Source organism: Cephus cinctus, unplaced genomic scaffold, assembly GCF_000341935.2.
Source record: "Cephus cinctus unplaced genomic scaffold, Ccin1 Ccin1_scaffold0709, whole genome shotgun sequence".
Lineage (NCBI taxonomy): Eukaryota > Metazoa > Arthropoda > Insecta > Hymenoptera > Cephidae > Cephus > Cephus cinctus.
Window position 1 is genome coordinate 1,246,633 of NW_014333329.1, and position 16,685 is coordinate 1,263,317.

Genomic DNA, 16,685 nt, shown 5'->3' on the forward strand with positions numbered 1-16,685 from the left:
TATATATATATATATATATATGTATATATATATATGTATACTTCAATATATGTATATATATATAGTATAGGGCTACAACCTTAATTTCTCGTTCATATCTATACATTGTAAAGCCTGAGAGCCTGAAAGGCTACGCTCTATAGGTGAGCAACCATAACCGCACAGGATATCAACTCCTCTTGGTCGGGGGCCGTCTCATTACCCGCTCCCCAGAGATACCACGCTGTGCTTGCAAGTCCCTTATAGTTGGACTGACGTTATTCGTAGTTCGATTATGGACGAAGTACCACGTACAAAATGAAGGTCTACCTGACCAAATGGTCAAGTTTTAACAATTTCACCTTTCCAGAACGAAAGATGGTATTCATTACTTCTGGTCATGGAGTGACCTGCCTCTTCGTCCTCCTAAGTACTTACAAGTCTTTAGTCAACGTTACGCAATGCAATTTACTCAGGACTATATCGGTGTTATGACATTATAGTACGCTATAAATAATATACATACACACGTCCACAATTTACAGCCAAGTAGTACGCGTATTATTTTGACAGAATATTTTGTCGATGAAAAATTTTTTTTGACAATTTAAAAAAAAATTAATAAGTCGAGGAAATTTTTTTTCAATATTAAAAAAAATCTATCCGGCTTTCCGTTATCACGCTATTTTTTTTCTTAGCTATCTGAGGTCCTAAACTTAACGTCTACTCAGATATCTTTTGTCCTAAAGCACATGGACCGTATCTCGAGGAATTAGTCCATTGCGGGTGGAACACACTGGCTGCCTTTAGGTGCCCATAGGCAAAGGAGTAAGGTAACGCACCCTGCGGTGGCCTTTGGTTTCTCGAAGGAACGAAGGATGATGCATGGCGTTACACGCATATATGCCCCATTCTACCTCCCCCTCTCCGTTCTCTTGGTCCTCCCCTCGTTCCTCTACCGGCGCACAGCATCCCCTTACCTTTCGTCCCGTGTCTCTCCTTTACCTCGCGTCGGCCCTCCGCCTCCATTTAGGTTATAAGCTTGGCCACAAGCAACCCAAAAGAATAATAATAAGAACGAGACTAGAGAGACTATTCCTGTTACGTTGCATTCTTCTTGTTTAAACTCGCTGGACCACCCCGGATCCCAACCTATATGGCACCCACACGGTGTAACAAGAATATTTATTCGTACGGTGAACTGTTCTATTGTGTCCCTGGTGACAGTACGACCGATCTACGGTCGCACGGAGCTCGGAGGAAAATAATTGAATCCTAATGATAATGACGTGTAATCATAGCAGCATCCTTCACGGGACCATTACGTGAGGGTGAAACAGTCTGGTAAAAAAAAAAAAAACCTAATTTTTTTATCGTCCATTGCATTCGCCACGGAACGCCGTGAAGCAGGAAGGTATATAGAAGTTTTGGACGAATTCCAAAATTCTTGGAGTTATTCCAATTGCGGGGGTAATTAATTGCCACTGGCATCCGGCCTTAAGAATGTAGCCCTTTCGACGTCTCGGCTAAGATGTCTTTGCCTGGGACGATGGGCATCGATTATCGTGGAATTCACTTGGAATATATACGTATTACGTGTCGTTGGTTCTCAGCTTGGAAAAAAAAGTAGCGTGGACAATCGTGAAAGTCGACGTCAGTAGGCTAATCGTTCGAGTGCACTTGGAATCGAGTGCGTTTGCATAGGCGTATCGCTTGTAGAATAATGCCGGTATGGAATTACGGTTATTAATCTATTCGTTAAGATAATTATTTGTTTCTTGACGGGTGGGCCGTAGAAGCCAAGAAGAGATGTCGGTAATTAGGATGGGTTGCATGTCGTAAAGCAAAGTAATTTGTGTACCTTGGAAATTATCGTGGTCACGACGTGTAACGCGAACTATACGGTAACGTTGTAATTACGTCAATAACGCGAAGCTGCGTTAATAGACAAATTACTATACACCTCACGCGGAGTATACCATCCGTATGTACCTGCATCGTACACGTGTTCATAACACATGTAAAGATACGTACTGAAAGTCCAACCAAACGTACAGCCGGTAGCATATAGACTTGACGTTCGACGCTCGCTAAAGTCCCTTATATAAATTATCCCACGCTGATTATTATTATTCTGATACCAGTCTACTTTTTTCTTACATATATTACACGTATCCATATGTACCCACGTGAAGTCTCACCTGTCCGTCCGTCGTATATATTGCAATTTAATTTGCATAAGAGGTCTGCACCGCGATCTTTCGGTACTTTGATCCACGTTTTAGGCACAGCCCTATATAGTAGTTAGTTTGTTTTGGTATATCTATATATATATATATGTGCTACGTATATTGCACGGATATAGTGATAGTAGCTATGTACAATGCACAGGTACCTAACGTACAGCAGATAGGTATACATTAAGGGTGCACATTCTCGTGGCAGCTATTCACACACGAAGGAGGGGTTGAAGTAGAAGGGTGGGATTTCAGGTGGACGGCAGCGACACGCAATGGCTGGCTAGGCGCTTGCTATAAATTATAGCGATTTCTTTGGAGCAACCCTTGTTTATGGGGGTAGGCGAAGTCGATCGAGCCGGCCGATACGCCCCAGTGACATCAAAGGGCTCGTGGTGACTGCGCGGTGCTCCTTCATTATTTCGGTACCCCGGCCGATCGGACTCCTCGACGTTCAGCCTCCGGATCGTGCTCTTCGGGATGTGTTCTTATCCTTGGAACGTATGTGTAACGCATCCGCGAGATCGCGCGATACAATGAGTAGCCTGTTATTTATTGGATTTAAATGAACCCTCACCGTGTAATTGCAGCATGATGCATCAGGATGATTTGCGAGGCATGCTGAGGTCCACCTTCTAGGTATCTACCTCATTCCTACCCATATTCAATGCCTATAGTATACCTGCATCGCATTGCCTCCTCGCTACCTTCTCCGCGCATTTGGCCGTAATGGCAAATTATTGCCCGACGCTCCTGCCCGGGTCCGGACTGCCGGTGGGACCGTGTAACTTTCTTTCAAGTATTACTGCCCTTGGCTCTCTCTTTTCGAACGTAACGTCGAGCACTTTTATTGAGCGCAAAGAACTGATTAGTTCCAGGGACCTCGGGACAGGTACAGGGTGCACCGATATTCCAAAAACTTTGCAAAGTTCGAATAATTAGTAAAAAAAAGAAAAAATTTTATTTTGAAAAATTTAATCAAACTATATACTTAGGACTGGTATATCGCGTGCTGCTCTCATAGCACGACTATATGGCATCCTAAATCACGGGTTTACGAGTCTCTACTGTCGCGGGTGACGCTGTACGACGCAGGGTGAAGCATCGGAGAATCGCAACGGGGTCACTGGAATTATGTGGGGTGGAATGACTATTTCCAGGGCGAGAAGTCCTGCCTAAGGTCAGGGACGGCGAATGAATGAGGGAATGCCTGGTTATTACAGAGTCGATTGAATGAACGCGCTTCGACCCCTCAGCCTTCATTAAATTCGTATTTGGCAACCCTGGTTGAAGTACTTGGAGCTTTTTTTTTTTTTTTGCTTGCGGAGGAAAAATAACGTCTACCAACGTAAAGAGGGAGAATCAGGAAATCTACAGAGGGTTGATGCAATACGATGCGGTTTTGTTACCACGAAGGGTCTAGGGATTTGTCTCTCTTGAAAGTGTACAAGAGAGAGAGAGACGTCGGATAGAAGGAGGATAGCAATGGCGAACGCATAGAGTCCGCGAGCAGGATTACAGAAGGAGTCGGACAAAGACAGCGATGGATAGAGGGTGTGGGTATATGGGCAAGTGAGAGAGAGAGACAGAGTGAGGGATAAAATGAGTGAGTTCAGAGAGGAGGAAATTAGTGTAGTGGATGGAGTTTGGTATGCGTGAGCGGACCGAGTGGATGGCCGGCGTCACGCCACGCGGACCCTGAAAAGTTATGGTTACTGCCACGGGAACCGGGAAGGGCAACCAACTAAAAATAATATTACGCTTTACCGACAGCCCAATTTCGTCACAAGACACATATAACGGCCACGTGACAGATACTTCGTTATCGGACCTTCTGGGTCAACTGTGAGACCATTTTTTGGAGCGATCTGTTATATACGCGCGTTGACCCTGAACCCGGTGGCATTGGAGGGAACGGCCGGAAGTCTTTCTCTTGCCATTTTCCGGTTACTGCATTGTCATTCGTTAACTGATTTCTTCGCCGGTACGAGTGCACTTGCCTTTTTGGTTCATTTGGAACGACGTAATTAGACGTTGCCGTTTCTGCAATGGGACGTAAGGTTTTTCATGGTTTTCTCTTTTATGCATATAGCGGCGCCACGATCTTATGATTATTTTTAGGTAATAAATTAGAAGCGTCCTACTTTGGTTTATTACTTTGCGACCTTTAAAGGACGATTCTGACGCCACGATTTCCACGCGATTATCGAATTTCTACTTGTGTTCTACTGTCGTTAATTTTATGCATGTGTTCCGTAATTCTTCTCGCAGCTAAAGGATTTCGTCCTGGACACTCTAAGTAAGTGGGTGCAATTTAATTGCTTAAAAACAGCAGAAGGTATACCAGCTGGGATTGTAAATACTTTGTACGTAAAAGGAACTTAATAAAATGACCGTATTGTAATATCGTAATCTCGTGTCGCTTTCACTAAACTTGCCTTATGATTTTTCCATAACCATCCAAACTTGGCTATCATCCTACGACAGTATGTATTTACTCGATATTCCAAAACCATTCAAATTTAACGTCTCCAAATATAACCGGTTGTTCGATCCAATACATTGGAACCACACGAATATTCTTGCTTCTTGTTGAAAAGGCTAGAATATTTTGTACGATTGTGGTAATTGATTTGTTTCGTAAGTTATATGTAAGTAAAAGGTGATAAGTACACGGTACGTGGTGTATATATTTGTATATATATTGATCATAACAAGAGAAGGAATATGTAAAATATCGTATGTAGCATGACTGTGGATAAACATTCACAACGGTAATGTTACTGCTTTTGAACGGGTCCCATACGTGTTTACAATATAAAATGCTCGCCAAGAGATTTCTCGCCTAACCTTACCCGTGGCATCGGTAGGCACGTGGCCGCCGGTTGTCAGCCATAAACGGGCAGCCAAAACCATGACAGTGGTTTGGGTAGGAAGGTTCGAGTGTAAGAGGGCCTCGGGTGTGGCCTGAAGAGGCGAGCGCCATCGGACGGCAGGTGACCGAACTTTCGGAAGATTGTTCCTCGTGGTTGCACGGCCGGTAAAACAGTTTGTAACAGGCCCACGTGTACGTGGAATCATAGGCACTACCATGCACTTTACGGCAGGGTGAAAGAACAGTGTTGGGCAAATGTGGGAAGGACCCCGGGGGCGGGATTTAATATTTTATTATCCTGCTAGTGTTTGTTAACCGTGTTGAATTGCTTAATTTCCGATTTTATGTACACGTCATTCACGTAAGTTAGAACTATTGCACTGCAACGCTCTGTGTCCTTTAAAAAATTTTCGCAATTGTTTTAAACCTTGATTATTTTATCAACAAAGTATTGTTATCCCCCAATAAAATCAGACGGTCCATAACGTTAAAATTATCCTTTTCAGTTTGTGTGATCGACACAATTTCTCGTGGGAAAAAAATTTTTATTTAAAAACCTGATCTTCTATAAAAGATCGTTAAATCAACTAATTTCCAGGAATTTTCACCGGAGCCCTCCATCTAATCAATTTGATATTATCAATATGACAGAACACAGATTATCTGCTCTGTTTATACGGCATGACAAAAATTGTTTATTACACCAATGTCATTGTCACACGTGCCGTAACGAATGAAGACGTCGCACTAGGGAAAACCGCATGGCTGCCAGAAAACTGTCGAATGGCGTAGCTATTATGGTTGCTACCAAAGCAGGTCGTTATGGGGTCGACCATGAAGCATAAGGACAAGGGGGCAGGACCCGGGTTCCCTTAGGAAACACCCCAGCGGCCATACCTGTACACAGTATGGCTCCTGTACCCGACGACCAACTCCCATACGTCGTATAAACCGGCAATCAAAATATAGGGAACCATAGGAATTCCAAGGCAAGAAGATAGTCTCTCTGGCAACCTCGCGACGAAGAGGACACGGCGCCTCGTTAGTGCCTTGTCTCGGCGAACTTGTATCCGATCTAGTCGTATGTGCCGTGAGTGCTGCGATCGGCTATTGTGTTGGTACCGTTCGAGGAATCCAGCTGTCGGACACGTAACCGGTAGACGGTGACTCTGCTTCAGGGACAACACACCAAGACAGAACAGCCGGCCAGTCCCTTCCTGGAGCACCACGAAACTCTAGGTACGAGGTCGTAGATTATGTCGCGAAGTTGCGATAGCGAATGGATAGTCCGTACAGGCTGGTTCAGAAAAGACACAGGATAGAGAATATATATGTATATTTAAAAAAAAGTAAAACCGATACAGGCGAGAACGATAGATTAAATTGCGGTTGGTGTACCTGGTTGATGGATCGGCGAGTCCTGGACTATAAAGGAACATGTGAAATATCAGGTTGAAAGGTATTATCTGTATATATTTATGTATAGATATACATATAAGTATGCGTATATGTCCGCATGGGTTTATTCTCGCATTAAGGTAGGAATTGATGGGAGCGTAGGCAATAAATAAAAAAGAATTGATACCCGAGGCGTTATCAACGTTAGTTGAGATGATCACTCGCTTGGGAGGTCTGTTATCTAGTTCCACCGTACCCACCCCGTAGCTTCGCGAACACGCTAACTAACTAACCGGCATTTACATTGCTAATTGCACGAGCATGTGAGTGTAATGGTACCTAACGTGGACAATGCTTCAAGGGAATTAAACCTGCGCTCTGGAAGCACAACCGGACAGGGTAGCATTTCCTAAACCAAAAGAGCCATTAAGTTTGCGACGGAGAAGAAAATTTGTCGTGTGATACCCTTACTTTTTTTTGTCGAATAAAATAATTCCAAACAATTTCTCTATATTGGCGAGGTTCAGAGAAAAGCAAAAGAATGTCCGAAATAATTACATAAAATTTACATACGAAATTCCAATCCTCCTCCCTTAACCGGTATTCGCAATAAGGGCTCAGTGTCCTGAAACATTCTTAGGTACGTGAAGAGCTATTAATCAGCAGCCAGGAAAAGCTTCCCCGGTAGAATTCAGAATGTTCGCCGCTGGCGTCGAAGAGCCGGGCGCGTTTTGCGAAAGGATCGCGAAGACGGCGCAATTAACGCAGAAGGGCGATAAAATGTAGCCAGTGTAATTTCGCGGTGGGGTTAACGACCTCTCACCCTGCGACGCGTCAAACTAGGCCGTTTAATGGGCTGCAGTTTCAGCGTCCGAGGAACGCCGAAACAACGCGACTATTTGGTAGTCGTTATAATTACAGTGGGAATGGAGGCTGGTGTTGCGCAAGAGTCTAGGCAGGGGATGATACCGAGGGAAAGCGAAGACGAGGAGATTCAGGATTACTCGTTATGTCAGTGAGTTTTTCAAAAATCCTTGTCAAACCTAAAAATCCTAATTGTTACCGTGTAAGATGCATCTGTGATACCGGATGCTGTAGTTCGTTAGCGAGGTCCTCCGTACACCCTTCCCTTCTCGTGTGCAAGCTCAGCAGTGGCACTTTGGTATATCTTGCTTCTGGCTAAGGACGCGAGCTTTAGCTCTTCCAGGTTTCGCGGCCTGGAGCGAAGCATTGCTACGCGAGAGAACTGCTGTGGGTTTTACTTTTTTTTTCGTCAGTGTATTACGGTCTTGTTGTGCGGCAATAGCTACGGCTGCCCTGGAGGAGCGATATTCGTAAGAGCCAAGCGTGAAATCGGCGACCCGATCCCAGCTGCGAAGAATAGCTGATGCGAGACTGCTCACGGCAGCAGCTCAAAATAAAAAAGAGTCGCAAAAGGGAAGCTTTGACAGTAGATGAATTCAGTGGCGAAGATGGCTACTCGGGCGGCATTTTGTTTCGAAGCCCAACTGTGCGTGGGTCTTTATGACTCGGAGCCTCAGGAACACCCTGCATCGGCCTTCCCTTTCTTTACTCTTCGTTTTTCCATTCCCATATACCTCGTCTTCCTAGACGCTCAAGCACTGTGGTCTCTGTCATATTTTCTATGACGCTTCTACGTATACCTATATACACACGTGCCCGACTGTGGGTACTATAAAAATTCATACACCAATGCGTTACCAACGTACTAACGAAAAGTAGCGGAGTAGGTACTCAATCCATTGAAGAGGGTTACTATGGCGGAGTTTATACTTGGGTACGGGAAGTTGAATAGCTCTTTGCTATATACACGTAGCTATATGCAAGACTGGTATAGTTGCACTAGGTATCTTCCGTGTAACGTAAAGTAAACCAACTTTTATATACTGCGCCGTCTCGCTGCGCATAATACACTCGACTCGGTACACAGTACGAGAATCCGAAAACGACGGTTTCTCTCAAGCTATTTCATAACCTTTGTATACGTATGGATATATGTAGAGTATATAGCGTATGTATATATTCGTATATACTATACAGAAATAGGTAGGGGTACGTAACGTGTGCCAAAATCGTATCGACCCTGAAGGTCTCCTGATGTATGGTGTCTGGCATTTTTATCGGGCAACGTTTCAAGTCTTCCGGTTTTCCGTCACTGCGCGAAAACGTGGTAAAATTTCAAGTGCAACTTTAACCTTTTATACGTGTACGCAAGAGAGTAAACATAGTGCATTGTTTCGAGTTTAATATTTTTCTGAATGCACTATATATACTTATGGGAATAACGTTGCCAGCCAGACTCGTTCTGCTGTTATTGCAACGTGCCTGTGACATAAGATCCCATTCGCTACTGCATTTCCGTGAGCGCTGTGCGTTGCGTAAACATAATACGGGCAAAGACGTGACTGCGTGACAGTCAGTGCGGCACGCGCTGCACGTGCAACGGCTACTCGCATTCGCTATGCCGAATGTGTTCCTTACCCACATACGTAATTAGAATTGGCCGTTTGCGGAAAAGAGTGTGTGACTTGTATTACTTTCTAGATGAGAAACATTAGGAAATTTTGATAAATAATTAAATATGGTAATGTAAGGGTATAGGGTGTGGATAATTCGTATGGCAGTTTTACGTACTGCGTGTAGCAGTGAAATCAGATATACGTTGATCTAGGGATATTTTGGGGGAATTTTGCAGCTGTAAAAGTGACAATTCGGAGAGAAAGATGAAAATGTAAAATGTCGGTAGTTCGGTGTACAGTGGAAATTTAAGGAAAGCGGGTGAGAAGAGAGAGGGAGAGAGGGAGAGAGAGGGTGGTGAGAACGATGATGGGTCGTTCTTTCGAGAGTGCGAGTAGCCGAGTATAGCGCAATCGCTTAAAAACACAGGCTATAAATTAAGGCTTTCATATTTCATGTGCGACCAGCTCGCGTGTTGTCACTCCGGTCTCTCTTCGTGGTACAGGGATTATACCTCGACGATTTTCATACGTGATCTCATGGTTCTCACGCACGGCTACCGCCATAAGAATGTTAATCATGGGGATTGAGATGATCATGCGGATATATTAATTATAGGATACGAAGGAATTAAGGGATCTGTTTTCATGGTTCGTTCGATTCGTCGAATTCACGGCGTTTTAAAATAAAAATATAAAATGACATTTTAATCGCAGTTCTTTCACTGTGCTATATAATAATAATAAATAGCAACCGCCTAATAGGATATACAGTGTACGATTAAGGGAGGCTGCGCATAAACTTCAGCAAGAATTTCCCATCTCCCTCGTGAAAATGCCATGATAAAAGATAGATGCGAGGAACTTGCCTTTATGGAGGGGGCTTACGTAAGGTGGTTATAGGGCAAGGGGCGGTTAGAGGGGGGATATAAGGGGACGGTTGGAGTATGCGTAAGGAATGGCGGCCACTGTCGAGGTTCAGATAGGGTCGGTACCCCTAACAGTCGAGGAGGCCAACCCCTTATGAAGGGTAGGAAGCAATTATAACACTAAATTAAGGGCGAGGAAAATTCGGTAATTAGAGGGATTCAAAAGGGATAAAGTGGTACTATGGCGTTTTTCTTCCGCGAGCTTCATCTTGTCTCCCTCTAAACCTACCCTCACTCCAGGATACCGACCCCCTTATGGCTCCGTGTCGCGACTACTTTAAGACGAAACTTTTTCACACGGGAAATTGTTCCCTCGTTGCCAAGGGGTGGTGGGCGGAGGCTGATAGCACACCCTTCCTACCTCTCTCTCACTGGAGTTTCTTACTTTTCTCGTGCAATCGCCACTGATAAGATACCCTTATTCTCTTATTGTCGATTATTCACGAAAACTCACCTCCATCTTAATTTTCACGAGTACTCTCCTAGACCTGACTCTGACGACTTTCTGATCTTCGTGGTTAAGACTTTGATTGTTTTCTTCATTGCAACTGCATATGAAATGCAAGTGTTCGCCCCTTATAGAAATTCTCACTGACGATTAAATCAGCTGATGGAACATGGACGCTACAAATCGAACGGGCTAATCTAACGAACGGCAGGTAGTCGATGTACACAGTCCGGACATGGAGAAACGTCACGGTTTACGCGCTGACGCGGCAGTGTCCGTCACTGTGGGCGCCACGGTGCACCCTGACCACTCTCTGTAGCAGCCCCCCCTAGACGACCCCACAAATATATCTCCGTTTGGATTACACTGGACTACCAATAGGGTAAACGCAAACACACTGTTGCAGAACCGGCGCAAGGGGGGTGGAAGAGCCGAGTAAGGGGTAGTGTAGGCAGTGCACGTATATAAGCGCGCGTGCGAGGACATTGCTATCCGTCAGAGCGGGTAAACCGAAAACATAAATTTAATAGGTTTCACCCCCTTCTTTGAGCTTTATGGCGCCACCGAATTTCCCATTAAATAAACAAGCGCCATGTTCATTACGGACCGGCTCCGATCGGACTCCATGTACCTAACCGTGCGATACCATAGACAGTTTCCTGTTAGGTGTATATATATATATATATATGCGTTCTCTTGGCCTAGGATGTTCCTTACCCCATAACGATACCTATATATATACTTGTGGCTATTCGATAGTTCTCGCCGAATAAGGTACTTCAATTAAATTCGAAAAAGAAAAGTACGCTTATAACATGTTACGAGTTCACTACGTTCCTCGAGGTCGCGACAATGTACCACGCGGTAGGTCTACGAGAGTCAAATTAAATTTCAAATTCTGGAATTTGAGAAATCAAGAATTTTCGGAATTTACCAATCGTACACTAATGACCCACTCTAGATCTTCCATCGTGTATTGGATCATTGGATCCTCGTCATTAGTATACATAATGAGATGTCATTCTGCTTCTATGTCCTGTTTCGGACTGTAATTGATTCTGTATAATGATAACATAGTAGTAGAAAAAAAATTACGTCACGTCAGATATTTTTTTCTTGCTATCTAAATCGATATCAAACTATATATCGATTACCCTTTTTTTCTCGCTGTATACATACTATACGTAGAGTGCGTAGCCAACCCTTTATCGAAAACGCATAGGTATGCAGTGCGTGCAGACGTGTGCACGAGTAACACTGTAACTCCTGCTTGCTGATAATTAGCGCATCCATCAGCCACAGCAAGCCGCCAGCTAATGCCGATCGTACGTTATCGTTATCACGGGTTCCCCATTTTGTCCCCTGCCTTCCCCATCTCTCCAGCCCCCTACCGACGCCCTCTCCCTACTATCCCCCCCCCCGTACCGTCTATTTGTACGTGGTGCGTACGCGAGTCGCCATCCTCCTCCATTGCATCGGCTACCTCATATCGGTAGGCAACGCATGAGCTGTCGATATCGCCAATAATCTAATAACCAGTCACCGCCAATGGATCGTAAGTCACGTGTCTACAGATTTTCCGACGTCGCCCGTAAGCCAATAACGTTTCTCTTGGATTAGCAATTCGTTCGGGAGAAAATGTTGCGAAGGACGGATTTCGAGAGGTAGAAACGGTACGTATGTCAAACCGAGCCTATTTCACGCCGGGAATAATCAAAGGTAGAATATTTTCTAGTTTCTTTCTCATAAATATTAGGACCGTTATCGCCACACTGAAATTTTTGGGGGATGTGTTGGTTTTGGTTTATCTGTAGCCTATATCTATATATATATATATATTTGCTTTTTCGTGAGGCATCGGTTCTCCATTGCTTTTCCATTAAACTTCACTTTATCGCGACCCCGCTCGTAGATTTTACTGTTTCTTATGTCAGGCCGACGTGGGAGGTGCTTTCACCCATCGCGAGTCGTTTAGGGCCGTTTTGTCAATATGCCGCCGAATACTTTTTTGCAATCGAACTGTCTCTTAGGGTTGGACTCCAGTCGGGTGTCTCGATACAATCAATACTACTTTTGTAAATGTCGTTTTACATACGCAGAAGAGCTTACATGTTTTCAATAAAAGTTCCTATGTATAGCCATTGATTTTAGTTCATATTTTCTACCTTACAGTCGATCTGTCGTTTAGTTATGAAAAATGACGAAATTATGATTAATATGATTTTTCATTAGTCACCGGGATGCATCAGTCGTTCATACCCTTTTGATTTAGCTTTTGTCGTAATGAATTACTTTCTTATTAGTTCCCACTGAAATTTAGCTATTCGGTTGCAAAAGCCTTAGGCGCTTTTGGATCGAGCCATGGTTTATCGGCGCAAAGGGATATTCAAATGGCCGTATTTGAGCACGACGTACGTTGCGCTGATATAGAACTACTAAACAGGTCGTAGATCAGGTTAGTTAGTTATAGCGTTACTCTTGCGCTCCATCGCCGAACCAATTCCCACTGGTGTTCTGGATCATTTGGCGGCCCGCGGCCGTGAGAGGCGCGCATGCACCACGAGCGATGCGCAATCGAGATGCACAATGCAGGTCTCTCGGTGCGTCCGAAACAGCCGACTAAGGTGAGGATGTTTTATCGGTAAATTGGAAATTTCCGTGTGAACTCGAGTGCTCCTTAACCAGGGAGATGATTTTGGTTATGATTTGTCTCTTGGACATAGATATGGTTATATCTATCAAAGCACAATGTATGTTACGTACGTTGATTTTACTTTGATTCGACGTCACTGGCATAGTTTTTTATATAACAAAATAATATGTTTCGTCATAATTGACTGTACAGTGGTCAAGTTGAGAAAGTAGAAATATTTAGAATTACGGTACAAAAATTTGGTTCAGTTTACTTCGTATTGTGAAGCGAAACGAGCTCAATTATTAGAGTCACGATTTTGTCAGAGATGCAAATAAACCCGTGTGATTCTTAGATCTCTTGTACATCTGGTGAAACAAGAGTTTCTCAGCGGTCGAAAATTCTGTGGGAATACGCAATCGTAAACTTACGTAAGGACTACTTTGGATTCCATTAGCAATGGTACGAATTGTACGAAATTTGTACCCAGGTGGATATCAGATCTTTACTCATTTCATATTCTATATGATGCATATAATCTCTTAGTGAATAATATGCTGAAAATATTGTTAGGTATTTCCAAGGGATCGAATAGGTACTTGGGTGGCACGTTAAGTTACGTACTGTAGTGAAATGCTCCCTTGCTTTGAACGGCACAAAATTCTTTGTAAACGCATACATATTGGAATTGACTACTGTTACCCGTGAAAATAAACGTATAGTAAAATTTGGTGGAAAATTCAATATTTGACATAAGGTATTTACTAGTGATTATATACTGGTCGTTTTTTTTAGGAAAATTTTTTTTTAAAGTGTACAAAAATATTTCTTACATGTTCCAATGAATTCTGTAGAGCGATCGAAAATTGTATTAAATTTTAATTATACTTTTATTTCCAGGTAAGGACGATAGCGCTAAACCCTATTGGACCTGGCTGCAAGGTAAGTAAAATTCACAGAAACCGAATCTACAGAATATCATCCCTTTATCGCTATAGTAAAATATATCAGAATGCCCCGAATGATATACCCGGTGTAAAATCTACACTGTCGTTACGTCATTCCGTTATACATCCCAGGTCGTACACTAAACTGAATATGTGGCAGAGGATCTCACGCGAAGCTTGCTTGGCAGGAATAAAAAGTCGAGGGGTGAATTTCCATGGGTTTCTATAGGACGAGAAAAAGTCGGGAGAAATACTACTAGAGAAGAGAGGTAGGAGAAAACAGCTGGGAGTTAGTTTGTGGAGTCCAGTGTCATGGAATAGTGTATATATCTATATATATATAATACAGTATATATATATATATATATATGTATATATATAGCATAGTATAGCATACAGTAGGTGGCACTGGCGAAGGATGTTTTTCCAAGGGTGCCACCGCGGCAGTACGATGCCTTCGGGGGTGATCAATAAATATTGGCTCCCGCGGGGTGAAATTGGGGGTAGGACGGACTAGCGTATATACGGCATAGCAGTAGAGAGCATATCATATATATATATATATATAGAACTAGCGAAGGGGTAGCTAGCGGCAGAGGACAGTCGTGCTGCGGTTGCCGCCCTCTTTCCTATATGGCATACGACGTATGGTAGATATAACCACTTGCTATAGGCTATGGAGAATCGCTCACGGACTGTAATTCCCTGCAAACTTACTGATCGATACCCGCTTTAGGCTAAAAATGGAGGGTCGCGGAATTTACGACGCCGTGAGGCGGCCGCGTACAGTAAAAATCCCGGCCAGAACGACAGGCCTGACGTTTCCCATCTGCGATTCTGCCGCCGTGGGATTGAGACTCCAAGCGTTTTGCCGTGGAAGATGAAGATTTATGGGAAACCTCTTTCTCCTTGGACGGGATCACTCGTGGAATCGGCTCGAGTCATCCTTGCGGTTTATAAGGGAAGATGGCGAACGCGAAGGCCTGTACGAGACTGTACGAGGACGAGTCTTTCGTAAGAAATGTCCTGGGGACAAAAAATTCTTATTATTCCTTCGTTTTTTATTTTTCCTTGAAAGGATTGTTACGTCATCCCTAGAAAATCCGACTGAGAGTACAAGTAAATGTGCATATTAATCTTAAATATGGAATACGGAGATTTATATACTCTTTAACGTGCTCGATATACCGGACGACATAAATTACTCTCGCGTTGCTTGTGGATGTCCTATGGGATTTCGCGCAGTTTACTTTCTCTATGGGAAACGGGAGAATATACGTCGAGAAATTGAAGTACGCCATAGGACGATACGACAAGCTGGATGATGGAAGGAGCGCGCTGTTTCTTCGAGCGTGAAATGGCCGGGTTAACCGTTCGCACGCCCCCATGAAAATGGGGATGGGCGGGGTGCGCCTTGGTAACCCCCGTACAAAAGTTTACCCAGTACCCATAGTATTTCCATGGGGTATAAGGTATCTGATGACGAGAAGGAATAAACGTGTATACTCGCGACTGTATAAATACCTGTCATTTTCGTCCCTTAAGAATAATGAATATTTAAACGACGAAAGACAAGCCCTGCCGGCGGCTGTATATGGAAATATTATCAAACTGGAAATTGAGTAAAAATGTGTAGGAAAAAAAATAATCACGTATATGGATGTGACTATGAATATATTAAAAGCCGCGTGTAAGCTAGAGAGCAAGAAGGATCGTGCCGAGAATAGGGCGGGCATTTTCTCTACTCCCCCATGCAAGCCAAGAGACTCACACCCCATAGAACGCTCTCGCTATACCGAAATGGGGTTATATCGTCAGCATCGCCCTCTCACTCCCTTTGCTATACGCGAAGATCTCGGAGAGGTAAGATAAAAGTTATGCGCTCTGCTATGCGCCAGGGAGTCATAGATCACTCGTTGGACGTCTGCGGGGACGTGGTAGCAGGAGAGAAACCTCCCTTTTCGTTCCACCGAACCCACTCACGAAACTCGTAGAACGTAGACCAGCCCTTCGTATTCCTATCTCGGCTATCTCGGAGCCCCAGCCGCGTCTCCGGCACTCGCTCTCGTCTCTCCGCCGTAAATATATCATGCGATATATCATCAGTTTTACCTATATAATCCTAAAGCAGCCGCACGTGGCGTCTTATAAGTATTTGCGTGACGAACAATGTACTTGGGCGTGGTCATCATTGAAAAATATTTTATAACGTATAAAATCGTACATGAGAATTTTTTTAAATCTGACATATAGAAAGTACATAATAAGATTTGTAAAGTCAAAATATGTATTTTTTTTTTTTTACTATTCGAATATGCAGCAATGTACGTATACATAGGGGCTTTAACCCTAGAGAGAGAATTTTTTTTTCTAGCCTACGTTAAAAATTTATATTAGACTGGGGAGTAAAATTTACGTAAGTTATCCTTATAAATAGTATAGAGATTCGTAGTATTTTTTTACAGACTGTTTTTACCTAGTGTTATGACGGCTTCTCGTGGTGAATGACGAGGCTGCTATTCGAATGGGATACGTGCAACGTGTGAAATTTTTGAAGGTTTTTTTTTCTCTGTAAAAAAGATCTCGAGAACATCCCTATCTTCTTTGGGTAAATTACACGAATGCTGAGAGAATAAGATACGGCTTTCTTTCTCTCACTCTTAAGCATCTTCCATCTGTAGCTTCCTCTCAGTCTGCCTCGGTATTTTTCGCCTTTATTTACATATAGATACGAAGGCCAACGAGCGTCGCTGAAAACACCCC

General features: G+C 43.5%; 1 protein-coding gene across 12 annotated transcripts in view; it reads left to right on the forward strand.

Moving 5' to 3' along the window:
* LOC107270218 (homeotic protein ultrabithorax) overlaps positions 1–16,685 on the forward strand; it is a 136,052-nt gene that overhangs the window by 18,875 nt on the left and 100,492 nt on the right. For 9 of the 12 annotated variants that reach the window (XM_025087616.1, XM_025087618.1, XM_015745027.2 and 6 more), the window contains one exon: positions 13,876–13,917. The exons of the other annotated variants lie outside the window; for them this stretch is intronic. In XM_025087616.1, coding sequence (XP_024943384.1) covers positions 13,876–13,917 — 42 coding nt within the window. The remainder of the gene's footprint in view (positions 1–13,875; positions 13,918–16,685) is intronic. 12 annotated transcript variants of the gene reach the window in all.